Source organism: Pleurodeles waltl, chromosome 6 (assembly GCF_031143425.1).
Source record: "Pleurodeles waltl isolate 20211129_DDA chromosome 6, aPleWal1.hap1.20221129, whole genome shotgun sequence".
NCBI lineage: Eukaryota > Metazoa > Chordata > Amphibia > Caudata > Salamandridae > Pleurodeles > Pleurodeles waltl.
Window position 1 is genome coordinate 920,647,892 of NC_090445.1, and position 13,682 is coordinate 920,661,573.

Below are 13,682 nucleotides of genomic sequence, written 5' to 3' on the forward strand. Positions count from 1 at the left end.
AGCTAAACCTCTACAGTTTAATTGTCATAGTAAGAGTTTCGTCCATCCAGCCACTACAAAACCGGTTACAAAAAAACAACTTTCTCAGGCACATAGGGAGATGGATGAAGCAAAAGAAAGGGGTGAATTCATCAAGCACATTCTGTTGCATGATCTTCTTCCAACAAACGCATTATTTGATGGAGATGCTGCAACCAAAACAGTGAAGCACAAACTCGTACAAGAGCTTCAAAAAAACTTTCACCTGAAGAATTTCAATTTGAAAAGGTGTCATCATTGAAAACTGCTGTTGTGGATTATATGTCACAATTGCGAATGATCAAGATTTCATCCTTGCAAAATTTCAGAGAGGTCTTTCAGACTGTTATTCAGATATCAAAGTCAGTGTGCACCTAGCAAGAACTTCACATTGTCTTTGACAGTTATCTTCGACTATCTGTCAAAGAATGTTTGAGAAGCAGATGTCTTCAAGTGGAACCATTGACCCTGCTTGCATCAAAACGTTGACACCTATCCCTGTGCATTATGATAAATTCTGGTCATCAACATCGAATAAGATGAATTTGGAGATGTTAACTCACCAAAACATTGCTGATGCTTCACTGAACACTGAATTTCCAATTACTGCAAGTGGAATGAGTGTCAATTATAAGTTGGCGCCTGCAGCGATATATTCAAAAGGTACTGGGTCATATTGTTCAAGAACCTAACATCAATCTGGAGGAACCTGACCTTCCTGTTGTGCCACATGTTGAGTGGGCTGTTCGAAATGGTTCCAATTGAGATTTGTACTGTTGAATGGCACAGATGTTATTATTGTGCTACTTAGATTTGTTGCAGTGTTCATAAGTCAAGGATTGTCAGAATTATGGATACATTATGGAACAGACGAGAAAAGACACTTAAATCCCTTTATTTTATGTACAAGAAACTTGACCCAGAAATGCTCAGTGTTTTACCAAGGTGCATATTCTTATGGGTGATGACACTATGAGCAAAATTTAAACAAAGCTTGGAGCTTTAACTGCTGAACCTGTGAAGTTCCTAAAATGAAACAATGTGCTTAAATAGAAGACAATGTGACTTTAAAGATGTAGAAAAACACCTTGTGCATGTGTGGAAAACAAGTTCTGACTGTCAAACATTTGATGATCTTCTGTACACTGAGTTCAAGAGTTCAGTCCTGCTAAGTGACCTTCTACCAACGTGAGATTCTGTGTATGGACACATTAAAAGAGCGTTCTACTTGATCAAAATATGTGTAAATGTTTTGGATCATGCATATGTAGATCACAATCTATGTGAATTTGGTTGGGAAGATATTAAACAGGACAGTAAAGACACCTTAAACAAATTTGATGATTTTACCTGGTCGGAAGATCTGATGTTTGTTACTATGGATTTGACTAGCCTATATACCTGTATACGCGAACAATTTGGTATTAGAGCAATTGAATCCTTCTTAGGTACTAGAACTGCTGACCATCTGGAACATAATGAGATGATTATTGAAATGATTAATATTATACTTTCTAAAAACAATTTTTTTCATGATGGCCAGTGGTACTGTCAAATACAGGATACTGCAGTGGGTTCGAGATTTGCTCCATCCTATTGCCTGCCTTTTTATGGGTTGGTATGAGAGGGAACATGCCTGGGGCAGACATGCTGCCTCATGGACGGATTCAGTTGTCTACTGGGGAAGGGATGTAGATGACATCATTATGCTGTGGAAGGGGGCAGTGGAACAACTATTGGCATATCACACTTTCCTCAATGATAATCCTTACATTGTTAAATTGAGCATACAACATAGTAAGGAAAGAATAGATTTCCTAGATATTCAGTTTTATATTGAGGATAACAAAGTGCAGATCAATAGTATTCTGCATGCAACTAGTGCCCATCCAAAGTCGGTCATTAACAATATTCCCTTTGGTGAGATGGTACGGGCAAGACACAATTGTAGCACTAAGGATACATTTGTTGCACATAAGGATAGTGCTAAACAAAGGTTCAGAAATCAGGGATATAATGAAAAAGTTTCAATGAACTCAGAAAAACGTACTGCTCTTAGGCTGTGCTATGCTATGAATATGGGCTGTGTTCAAGAAGAATAAAAATAAAATAAAAAGAAGATTTCTATGGACTCAATTAAAAGAATTGGACTCTTGAATTTAGTGTCCTGTGGTGCATCATCATTTGCAGGTGCAGAAGCTTAAGGAGAATGAGGAATTTGTGGCTTCAAGTTGCAGTTGAACTGTTATACGAAGAGTGCTTGTGATATTACACTCTAAGATAAAAACCTGCTCTTCTATTTTGTTTTTATTTGTAAATGTAAACTGTTCCTTAATCTCGTCATTAAACACATTCTGATACAATATATTCTGACCTTTTTCAGGCTCTATTTTTTTTTTCCAATGATATATCACTGGAATAATAAATCACAAATTCAGATGGAGGCCGATTGTTCACTTATCTTGCTGCTAAGGCATAGAATTAATTTCCTATATCACTGCATTGCACTGCAAAGGAAAACCAGTTCAGATCTCAACTCAAACCTATTTACTAACTGGCTAATGTCTTATTTGGTGCTTCGCTTCTGGAGCCGGAATGCAATCCTAGTTCAAATCGCAGACTACGTGTGTAACAGTATTCTATAACAGATTGTTTTGTTTTGTTTTTTAACTGTTTTTCTTTTATTAGAAAGGTCACTTTTGTTTTTCAGGTGGTTAAACCCTGCTTTCTTTGTTATTATGAATATGTGAAATACTTGTGTACAGTTTATATTGTTTCTCCTTTTACCTATTGCAGACTTAAAGGACTTATAAACAAGGCTAATGTGATGTTGTTTTTGAAAGGAAATAAACAGGTATGTTTAATATCCCTAAAATAGTGCTTATTCAATTTACGAATTTTAAAAAATGTTTCACCAAAATCACAAGAATGAATGGGGAACAAGTGGGAAAGTGTAGATTCTACTTTGATGTTAAGTATATAATGCAAAGGTTTGGCAAACAAACCATATTTTCAGGTGACATTGAATACTTTTCAAGCACATTCCTTGTCTGTTGAGGTATTCCAATTGATCACATCCTCTCCAAAAGGTGCATGGCATATAGTCAGTTCCTTATTTCAAGTAACACAGAACTTATCAACCTATAACGTCCTGGATTTTTAATAATAATACTCTTAATTAGCTTAATTTACGTTATTTTTGAAGGGTTTTTTCAAAGTTTTCATTTTTCTCAAAAAATGTTTGTTTGCACTACAAAGGTTTAGCTTCAAACACGTGTTCAAGTGCTGGAAAAAATGTTGACCCAAGTGATGCATGTGGTTTGACCAGACCTATGCCTTCTGAGGCAGACGCATTCCAAGATGCTTTGAGAAAGGGAAGACAAACTTTTCAGGGCCGAGTATTGGTGCCGGTGTTCTTGGTCCCATTTCAAGTTGTAGGTCAGAGGAGAGCAGAAGTGAACTCTAGAAGTAGGCAAAGAGAAAACAGTCTTTCTCGAAAATGTTCTTCTCTTGTCAGCAGTATGATTTCAGTTTGCAGCATTGAAACGCTTTCTCTATATCTTACTTATCCTCAGATTATGTTCTGAAGCTGTTGTAGATATTCTACCATCCAGGTAGCATACCTCAAACAGATCAACCTCTTATGATGCTATGATAATGGAAACTCTGTTTCTGCCCCCTGTCACTGTTCTTTGGCTACTTCTGCCACTAAGCTTTTGGCTCCAGCCCAGTTCTTTTCTCTTCTTTCCCACCACATTTTAAGGTCCACATTGCAAGAGCCTTGGATTCTTTCACCATCATGCTTCACATATTGAAATAAATGCAAGGCTAGGGATTCTGGCTAGAGCTCAGATGCCACTAATCCCTCTTCTTATGATGGTTCTGATATCGTCAGGGGCATTTTTGAGAGATGCGCATGATCCCTAATTTTGCTTCTTTGGCATTGTTTCTGGTTCTCTTCCTGTGGTCACAACGTCTCACTTGGTAGCTTTATAAAAAGAACATGACAAATCGGTAGATGTGTAGTTTTAAATATGCAGCCCTAAATGGCTAATATAAAGGCCCTCCAAATTATCTTGTTTCTTTAAAGTGTTTAAATGAAGGCACTGCACATATCCTAATGCAACCATTGCACCACGAACAGTGGCACACTTTCTGATTCATTCAACATTATGTAATGCTATTTGACGACATTTACATTCCCTCCTAATAGAACTAAAAGCATCAAAACCCCTGGCTTCCATAAGCTAAATTCAAATTCCAGTAAAATAGGATCAGTATTACAAACCTTTGGGTCAAATTCACAATCTACAGCAATTCAATCAAAGACCTTTACGGTGCCTTCAAACAAGCCTTCTTAGAAGGAAATGTGTGATTTTGAACTGTAAATGACCTCACAAGGCAACACTGAGAGGAAAGCTCTTCTCAGTGCTATAAAACACTGTATTTGCCCTGTCTTCAACAAATCACCATTTACATATTCCAGAAATCCCCTGCACCCGCCCACCTTATAAAAAATCATCACCAGTGAACCCAGTATTGATTTAATTTGCAAATAAAATCCCATAGTTTTTATGTTGTTTTTTTCCAAAGTGTTTTCCAAAGTTGTTCTTGTGCCTTCAGTGTGGCTCTTTTGCGTATGGTGACTGGCTCCTTCTAGGTCATTACAGACAATGTAGTAAGTTCTGGAGATTTCTGTGATAGCCTAATGAAGCCTGAGCATTATAGTCTTGTTTTGCTTTCTTTGAACTAAGTAGACTAAAACCCTAGAAATCTTTAATTTGTAGACAAAACGTTCAGGATTTGACACAGTGCCCTTCATGACCAAGAGGGAGGTGGTGAGCCTATATCTGAGGAAGTTAACATTCTGCCCACTTCCATCATTAAATCACACTTTCTGTCCTTACTCAAGATCAGCACCTTCTTCTCAGCAGGAACGTTCCCCATCTCTCTAAAAATTAACTTAACACTCCCATTATGTCAGTAAACATCTCATCGTATTAAAGCTCAAGGTACAATGTAGACTCCCTTGTTAAAATCTAAGAAAAACAGTAGCGCTACAAGTTCAGTACCCCTTTAGCGACAATAATCTTTACTCGTAACAATCAAGCTTCGTCTTCAGAGGCAGCTCTGAAACATGTTTTATCATGGTAGTTAATCAGAAGCAGAGATGACCATTAGATATTGCAGATGCTAGATCTATCAGCTGTCAATACTGTAGACTTTTACGTTCCCAGTTGCCCTTGCCACATTTTTCTAGACGTTCTCTAAGTTCTTCTACTTCCATACTGTGCGTTGAAAAATAATTCTAAATGACACTTAGCAGGTCCATTTCCAATTCCATATAAGTGTGGGAAATGGATAGGATTTTGTCTTTGAACCAGTTCTGTTTAATCAAAACATGGCACCCCAGGAACATTACAATGCATTTATAGTATACAGCTCTACTTCATTGAAATATAATTTTTCCACCTCAGAACCCTAAGAAGCCGCCTCCATTGCAGGAAGGTTGACATTTCTCGCTACTAAAATTTGCGAATGAAAAAATGTGTTCTCGCCCATGGCGAAACCCACCAAAAAATACTATCAACGTAGTTGGCATCTGCAGAGAAACAAAGGAAGGCCTCAAAACCTTTTATATAGAATGAAACGGCATCAGCCCAAGAATCCAGTTCACTTTTATCTCAGATGACGTGACATAGATTATCTCAACCTTAACGTCAGTTTACACTAGAATCTTTGTTGCAGCTACCAGAAACAGAAAACTTAATACAGGCTCCCATTTGAGAAAAGTGATTGAAAGTCTACCTTACAGTCATATATATCACATCAGATAAAGAATTCAAAGTACAACAAAATAAACTCATCAAATAGTTTTTAGCAAGAGACTACCCAAATAGCTTCTCACAACCAGCAACACTAAAAGCTTGTAAGAAGCACAGTGAACACTTACGGAATTACGTTTATAAGTAGGTATTCTGCCTTATCTAATAATAGTAGAACAATGATAATAATGCATGGCCAGTGCTAACTCCTTAAAGGACATTATCAAAGATCTTCGCAATATTTAGTTACATAAGGGCAAACAACTTAAGTAATCTCATCAGAGCAGAATAAGTCTTACTAAAGGAAACACAGCAGTTGTTTCAAAAACATCTAAAAGTCACCTTGCCGTCCCCAAATTGCATAGATTGTTCACTTTACCAAAATTCTGCAAATTGTGAAACAGACTATATAAATTTACAATATTTGATGACAATGTGAACTTAGTATTTTTGAACTCTCTGTTCCTCCAGTCCTCTCTAGTGTTAATGGCACCACATTTACTGCATGTAATGGCAATCTGGTTCTCATTGCAAGTTGCACTTGAACTGGTTGTTTACTATTCTTTTCCAAATAACAGACTTTCCTGTTCCTTGAGTTTCCTGAGCGGAGCAAGGCTTTCTCTTGCACATGAACGAGCAAAGTTTGACTTGCAGAGATAAAGAATGGATGTCAGAAGTGAAAAAGTTTCTTAGTTTAGACTAGAGTCTCTACACATTTTCCTATTCATAAGAAACTGAATCATGAATAGGCAGGACATCTGTCCTGGAGAGTGCCACCAGTAAATCAAATCATGAGTGGTTTGACTGTTCAGTTAAACTCCAATACTACTGCAGTTTTATATAATGCAGCAATACCTGACGGCGTTACTGCGTATTACATAGAAATAGCACTTGATAAAAGAATGTGACATACCACACACATTTTATATTGAGTTACACAATATAAACATGTACAGAGCTATACAAAGTATCATACCAAATAAGGGGAGAAGGGAAAGAAGCAAAACAAGATTGAATTACATCTCTAAGTTCACAGTCTCCCGGATAGCATCCTTCGATAGTGACAAATTGATACCCATGCACACGTCAAAACATAGCCCAAGTAGTCACGCTGGCCAGTTTTTCATAGTTTGTTCCAGAATTAAAGTAGTTTATTGAGAATATTCTTCAAGCAGCCCCACAAATTTTGGTTGACATTTCATGTGTTGCTAGATGGCCGTCAACATGTGTTTCATCTGATTGTGACTTTTTGAAAGCTGTAGCATTTAAAATATATATAATTGACTGTCTTTAGACATATATTTATACTTTTCTCAACAGCTGCACTGTAAAACCCAAGCAGAACTGTACATGCAAGTACCAGTGCACAGTGGGAACATCTGTGTGATTGAATAACCTGTATGTGCCCTGAAGACTGTAACAGAAATACCTATTGTTAACAGATAATACTAAGGTAGCACTCTACAAAGACTGTTTTATGGGCCCATACTTTGCACCCGAATGGGTTAACTCTGTTAGAGTTTTTGCTAAGAGTTGAGTTCTAGAGTCAAACACTGAAATGAGCAAAACTTGTTGTTGGGGTTCTTTTTGCACTGAAAAGCATTCCTGTAAGTTATTGCCACACACCCCACGTCCTTCCTTAATGTTCACATATAATGACTGAGCAATTCAGAAGGTCCATGACATTGTCAGAGGTGTAATTGAACCAGGTCTCCACAAGTACGGGTAAATCAAGAATGTGGTTGATAGCAGTGTCAACATCTTCCAGCCTATATTTCACTTATGTTGATGCTCAGAATGCCCAGTGCTCAGTTGTCATAGGAATAAGGTTCCTGTTCACCACTTTCTTTGCTGAGTAAATCTGATGTTTACCTCTGTGTGTTAAGATAGTGTTATGCCTGCGAACATGTTATCTTTGGTGGCCACATTGGCGGGACTTAAGTCACATGTGTGACATAGTTATCAAGCAGTTTGTGAATTTCATCATTTGAGAGATGGGGAGAGAGCCTCTATGGACATGGCTCATGGTTACTCTTCAATATTGTGTACCATGTCTAATCCTTCCGCAGGTGGAGGGATACAGATTTCACACGAACAGTAAACCTAAAACTGAAGTTAGACATTGGCTATCCCAGGTGAGAGATCTTTGAGTTGAAGATATCAGTTTTGTGCTGGAGAAGGTTGAGCGAAGTAAGGCAGAGTCTATGCTGATAACTTCTGTTGTGCTCCTTTGACTTAGGGTTGTTGTCCATTAGAGACAAGTCAAGATGTCCCTCAGGGACGAATAAGCCTGTGTGAAAGGCTGTCCAGATATTTCTGCTTTTAAGCAGCTTGTTTTGGTCAAAGACGCTGTTGTTGGCCCTGTCACCTGTCACCTTTCATAACCTCTGCATTCAAGTTAGAATCATGATAGATAGGTTTGCTTAGGAGTGGCTTTGGAATCAGATCTGTGATGAGGTTTTTGGTACAGCTAATTTTTCCTCTAAACTAAGTTTATTTGCCAAATCTTATTGCTGAGATTATTCACTACTTAGGAAGAGATTCGGATTCAAGTAACACACAACATCATGATGTGCTGGGGGGGGGAGACAATAGGAGAGCAGTAAGAGAGCAAATGGGGAGAAAGAGAGACAGGACAAGATAGCAGTGGCTCCCAGTGGGAGAGATTGAGATGCTGGCAACAAAATATTTGGGATTGTCCGAGAATAGTTGAAGGGTCAAGAGTTGGGATGAGTCAAATTGAGGCTGAGAGGCCGAAAAGTGTCATTGAGAGAAGGTAGTACAGGGAGGGAGGGAGTGAGACTGGCAAACATGTCTGTGGATTGAATTATGGGCTATATCCCAGAAATGGAAGGTAAGGCATAACAAATTGAAACAGTTGGGCGCTGGCAAGTAAGTATAGCATCCGGTTTGCTAAAGAGTATTAATGTTTGCAGAGACAGACAGGGTGTAGGAGGAAGATAGTTCCCCACGTGTGGCTTCAAAATGGTGAGAGGCATAAAGGCACGGCAGGACAAATAATGCTGCACCACGCAGGCGAGTTACTTCAACTGAGATTCCCAGTTATTGGTGGTGGCCCAAGTGGGGAGCATGTTCAAATTCCTTTTGGAGAGGATTGAGGGGAAAGAGTTTCCCAGTAAGTTGGTTAACGAGTAGCAGAAAAAACTCATTAGGGTTAGGCCTTGCTTGCACGGGATTAAAACTTGGTAAGAAGATCCGGGAGAAGCAGAGGACGTTGGAAGGTCACTTGGGCCCATGATTTAAAGAACAGAGATTTAGTCATGAGCAACAATAATGTTTTGAAGATTGCTGTCTTTAAGTCGGGACAGTTGTGGAAGTTGAGCATCTGGAGAAGGTAGTGTATGGTGAGGGTGACTGTCCCGAGGGAAGGGCCTATTTATCTCTGGAAATGTAGGAATGCAAGGTTTGCAGTGTAGGTGTCAGTGAAATGAAGGGTAACATTTTCACAGCTTTGAGAAGAGTTTGGAAACAATGTTTGAATGATGTCAGACTAACATTATTGGATTCTCATGTTACTTTAAATAAAAATAGTGATTGATACATTAAAAGGAGTGAGAGAAACATTTTTTGTTTGCACCCATGTGGGATGTTCGAGGTGCAGGGAACATTAAATTCCCTTAAGAAAGCAACAAACCACGGGGTTTGTTATGAGTGAAGAAGTTAAGGCCCGTTTTAAGCTTCCTCTAACAAATGCAGTGGTATTGGTCTACAGTGAGTGTTTAGGGGAACTCTCTTAAACTACTCTGTTAGAAATGTTTTTAAGGGTGATTTTGAAAAATCAGGTAGCTATAGTATGCTAACTTTATTAATGTGTTTTTTCTAGCATGTTCAACATGTCTACCAAGTGGATAAGGGCCATGTGGGAAGTAGAGTGGGCTACGTTAAGGACACAGAGTGAAGGGAGAGAGAGAATGTTTTAAGCTTAATGAATGGCCTATGCAGTTCACGTTTGAGACATTCAAGTGAAGAGTGCCAGTGTATCCAGCAGCAATTAAAAAAGGCAAGAGAGGTTTAAAGTTAGCGCCGTATCATCTACTACAGAGCCTAGCAACACATGACATATAAAACTGTCAAGTCTAAGACAAGAAGCCCACTGCTTGAGATGGTCCTGGAGGAGAACAGAAATTGTACCATGATAGGTATTGGTTTGTATTGGTTTGTTTGTAGGAAAGTAGGCAATAGCAAATGGCAAACAGAGCAGTGAAGCAGATTCAATCAAAAGTCTTCCACCACGTTCATGTACGGAGCAGATGATTGGGTCCCAGTGCTCGAGCAGCTTGAAATATGTGCATCAGGGATGGCCAAATGGTTATGAATGGATGATTGAGACGTGGTCCATCCTCTAGAGATCTCATCAGTGTATGAGATGGAAGACCCCTCAGAATTCTGATGAAATGTGCAAAGAATGAGTCATATTAGTAAACTAAAACTTGATCTTTTCCCACCATTCTAATTAAAGGGAGGGGTAAGAGCTAACAAGCTGTACTATCAGTCTCTCAAACCAACATGACCACCTTACAATGAAGGTGAAAGGCTCTTTGTCCTACTCACAGCAGTCAAACAAATCCTATGTAGCAGGTACTTTGCGGGTGTGGAACTCAGTGTTGCAGTAATTCTTTTTCATGCTTTGGAGAGGGCCCCTGGAAGAAGTTCCATCAAGAGGCTGGGAGATCACAGAGTCACAGGCGATACCACTGGCCACCAGCTGCTACCCCATGCTCCCTTAGCACTCAGAGAGAAAAATAGGGCCGACGAAGAACCTCTGGGTCTGTCTTGCAATTTCCTGCCCCATAATTATTGATTTGTCTTAAATACTATTTGGCTGACTTCCAGCTTTATTTGAGATTACTTCTTTTTAAGCCATGTTGTTCTGAGTGCACACACAAGCTGCGAATTTGAATGTCTTTGCTTGATCATAGAAAGTAAGATGTGATCACAATATACGTTTTTAGACCTATGAACACATCTGTGGCTCAAAGGACTAATTTCTGTATTTATTCTTTTCAGATGGCAAAATGTGGATTCAGCAAGCAAATTTTAGAAATACTAAACAATTCTGGGTATGTACTTTCCATATCAGGCTGTATCTACAGGTGTACTGTATAGTGAAATAATATTTCTTTTTTAATGGGGGCGATCATTGATGTTTAATATGTTAATTTTCTAGCACACTTATCCAAACTATATTATGTATCTGATATAGACTTCTAGTTGCCGATTCCTTACTTTAGAATTTCCCTCCAGGCGTCAGACTGGATCCGGAGATTTTTACTTCGAGCAATACCCTTGCCCGTCAGTAGGTGGCACCGGTCGACTCCGCTGGCGTCGTAATGACGTTGGGAGTAGTACATAGACGCCGCCTCAGCGCAGTGACGTCAGTTCTTTTCTTTCCGCACCATGTGCTGATCCGAGGAGAGCTACCCTGGTCTCTTTTTGAACGCGTTTGACCGTTCTGTTGAGTTTTTTTGTGAGTTTTTGGTGCCACGAAATGTTCCCGAAGACCAGTTTCAAGTCATGCGAGGAGTGTCACTGCATGATGTCGGTGACTGATCCGCATCAGGTCTGTTTGTGGTGCGTGGAGCGCGACCACGACCCGAAGGCATGCTCCGAGTGCGGGCCATGCACCCGAAGGCCTTGAGGAAGCAGCCCCTCAAGCTCATGGCGGCCCGGCGTTTGAGATGAAGGTCTTGAGACCGTTCGCAGAGCCACCACAATTCTTCCTCCAAGTCTTCTGGCACAGGTAAGAATAAGAAGTCGAAGTCGTCCCGTCACCCTTTGACTTCACCCCGTCGCTCGGCTGATGCGACGCGGGAGGAGCATCGACGCTCAAGGCCTCCGTCTTTGGAGCCTGCTTCTGGGTCGGCTCCGCTCTTCTGTGAATTTCCGGGAGCCAGAGCGACCCCTGCCCAATTAAAGGAGTTTTATGAGGCCATGCGCGTCATTTTTGGGCGGACCAACCCCGATACGACGCCTTTGGGCCCAAGGGGTTCAGACAAGGAGCCTTTAGGTTTCGTGCCGGCGGCTTCAGCTCCTGCCACCGAGGTCCCCTCTGGATTTGCACTGACACCTGTCTTACCACTAAGACCTTCCCTGGGGGTGACTCCTCTTTGTTTTTTCTCATTATCTCCCTGGACTTGCCCCCAAAAGTGGAGGCTGTGTCAAGGGGGCGGGCATCTCCCCTAGCTGGAGTGCCCTGGGGCACTGTAACACCAGGCTTGAGCCTATGAGGCTCACTGCCAGGTGTTACAGTTCCTGCAGGGGGAGGTGTAAAACACCTCCACCCAGGATATGCTTTGTTCCTGGCCACAGAGTGCACAAAGGCACTCGCCCCGGGTGTCCAGAAACTGGGCTGTAAGTGGCAGGCTGGCAGAGACCGGTCAGCCGAGCACTAGCAGTTGGGCTGGCATGCAGGTGGCATCTCTAAGTTCAATAAATCCCACACTGGCATCAGTGTGGGTTGATTGTGCTGAGAAGTTTGGTACCAAACTTCTCAGGATTCAGTGTAGCCATTATGGAACTGTGTTTGACAAACTCCCAGACCATATACTCAGTATGGCTACCCTGCACTTACAATGTCTAAGAATTGGCTTAGACACTGTAGGGCCATAGTGCTTATGCAGCTGTGCCCTCACCTGTGGTATAGTGCACCCTGCCTTATGCCTTTAAGGCCTGCTTGAGGGGTGACTTACCTATGCCACAGGCACTGGGTTGTGGGCATGGCACCCTGAGGGAAGTGTCATGTCGACTTAGTCTTTTTCTCCCCACCAGCACAAGTTGTGAGGCAGTGTGCATGTGCTGAGTGAGGGGGTCCCCAGGGTGGCATAACACATTATGCAGCCTTTAGAGACCCTTGGTACCAGGGGTACCATTTACAAGGGACTTATCTGTGTGCCAGGGCTGTTCCAATTGTGGAGACAAAGGTGCAGTTTAGGGAAAGAACACTGGTGCTGGGGCATGGCATCAACAAAAGGCAAAACGTTAGGGGGTAACCATGCCAACAGAGGCATTTTCCTACTACATCCTTCTAGCAAGGATGGCCAAAAGATTAGCTTTGGAGAAACAGCTCCTAGCTATAGAAAGGGAAAGCTGAGAAATGGGTTTAACACCCATAAATGGTGGCAGCAACTTAAATAGGGTCAGAGAGAATACTGCCATCATAAAAATCCCCAAAGGGATTGTAACTAAATATGAAGAAGGTGATGACATCACCAAGTGGTTCACAGATTTTGTGAGGGCTTGTGCAACCAGAAAACTAAGCAGATCTCACTGGTGAGCTCTCCTTTGAGAAACGTTCACTGGAAAGTGTAGGGATAGAGTCCTCACACTCTCTGGTAAGGATGCAGAATTGTTTGACCTCATGAAGGCTACCCTGACCTGGGTTGATTTTGTTGACTTCTCAGTCAAAACACTAGATGGTTGGATAACTGGAAGTGGTGTAAGTGATTATGATGGGCTGTATAATGTATTTACGAAAGAACCATCTGTTGAGTAATTGCTTCAATGACAAACTGTATCAATATCTGGTAGACCTAGGTCCTATTTTTCCCTAAGAATTGGGAAAGAAGGTGGACCACTGGGTCAAGACAAGGGTGACCTAGACTTCCACAGGGGGTGACCAAAAGAAAGGGGTCACAAAGCTTCCCAAGGGAGACAAAACAAAGAGTCTTCTACAGGGCCCCGAAAACCTGCTCAGAAGGGTGGGCCCGATCGTCTTCACAGTCCACAAATGGGTATAAGGGTAAAAACCTTGACCCCAAAAAGGCCTGGTGTCACAACCGTGGACAGCATGGACACCATACTGGAGACAAGGTGTAGGAA

At 41.1% G+C, this 13,682-nt stretch overlaps 1 protein-coding gene across 2 annotated transcripts in view; it reads left to right on the plus strand.

The window, feature by feature from the left end:
* GLRX3 (glutaredoxin 3) overlaps positions 1-13,682 on the plus strand; it is a 131,677-nt gene that overhangs the window by 97,038 nt on the left and 20,957 nt on the right. For both annotated transcript variants that reach the window (XM_069239737.1, XM_069239736.1), the window contains exons 7-8: positions 2,815-2,872; positions 10,872-10,924. In XM_069239737.1, the coding sequence (XP_069095838.1) occupies positions 2,815-2,872; positions 10,872-10,924 (111 nt within the window). The remainder of the gene's footprint in view (positions 1-2,814; positions 2,873-10,871; positions 10,925-13,682) is intronic.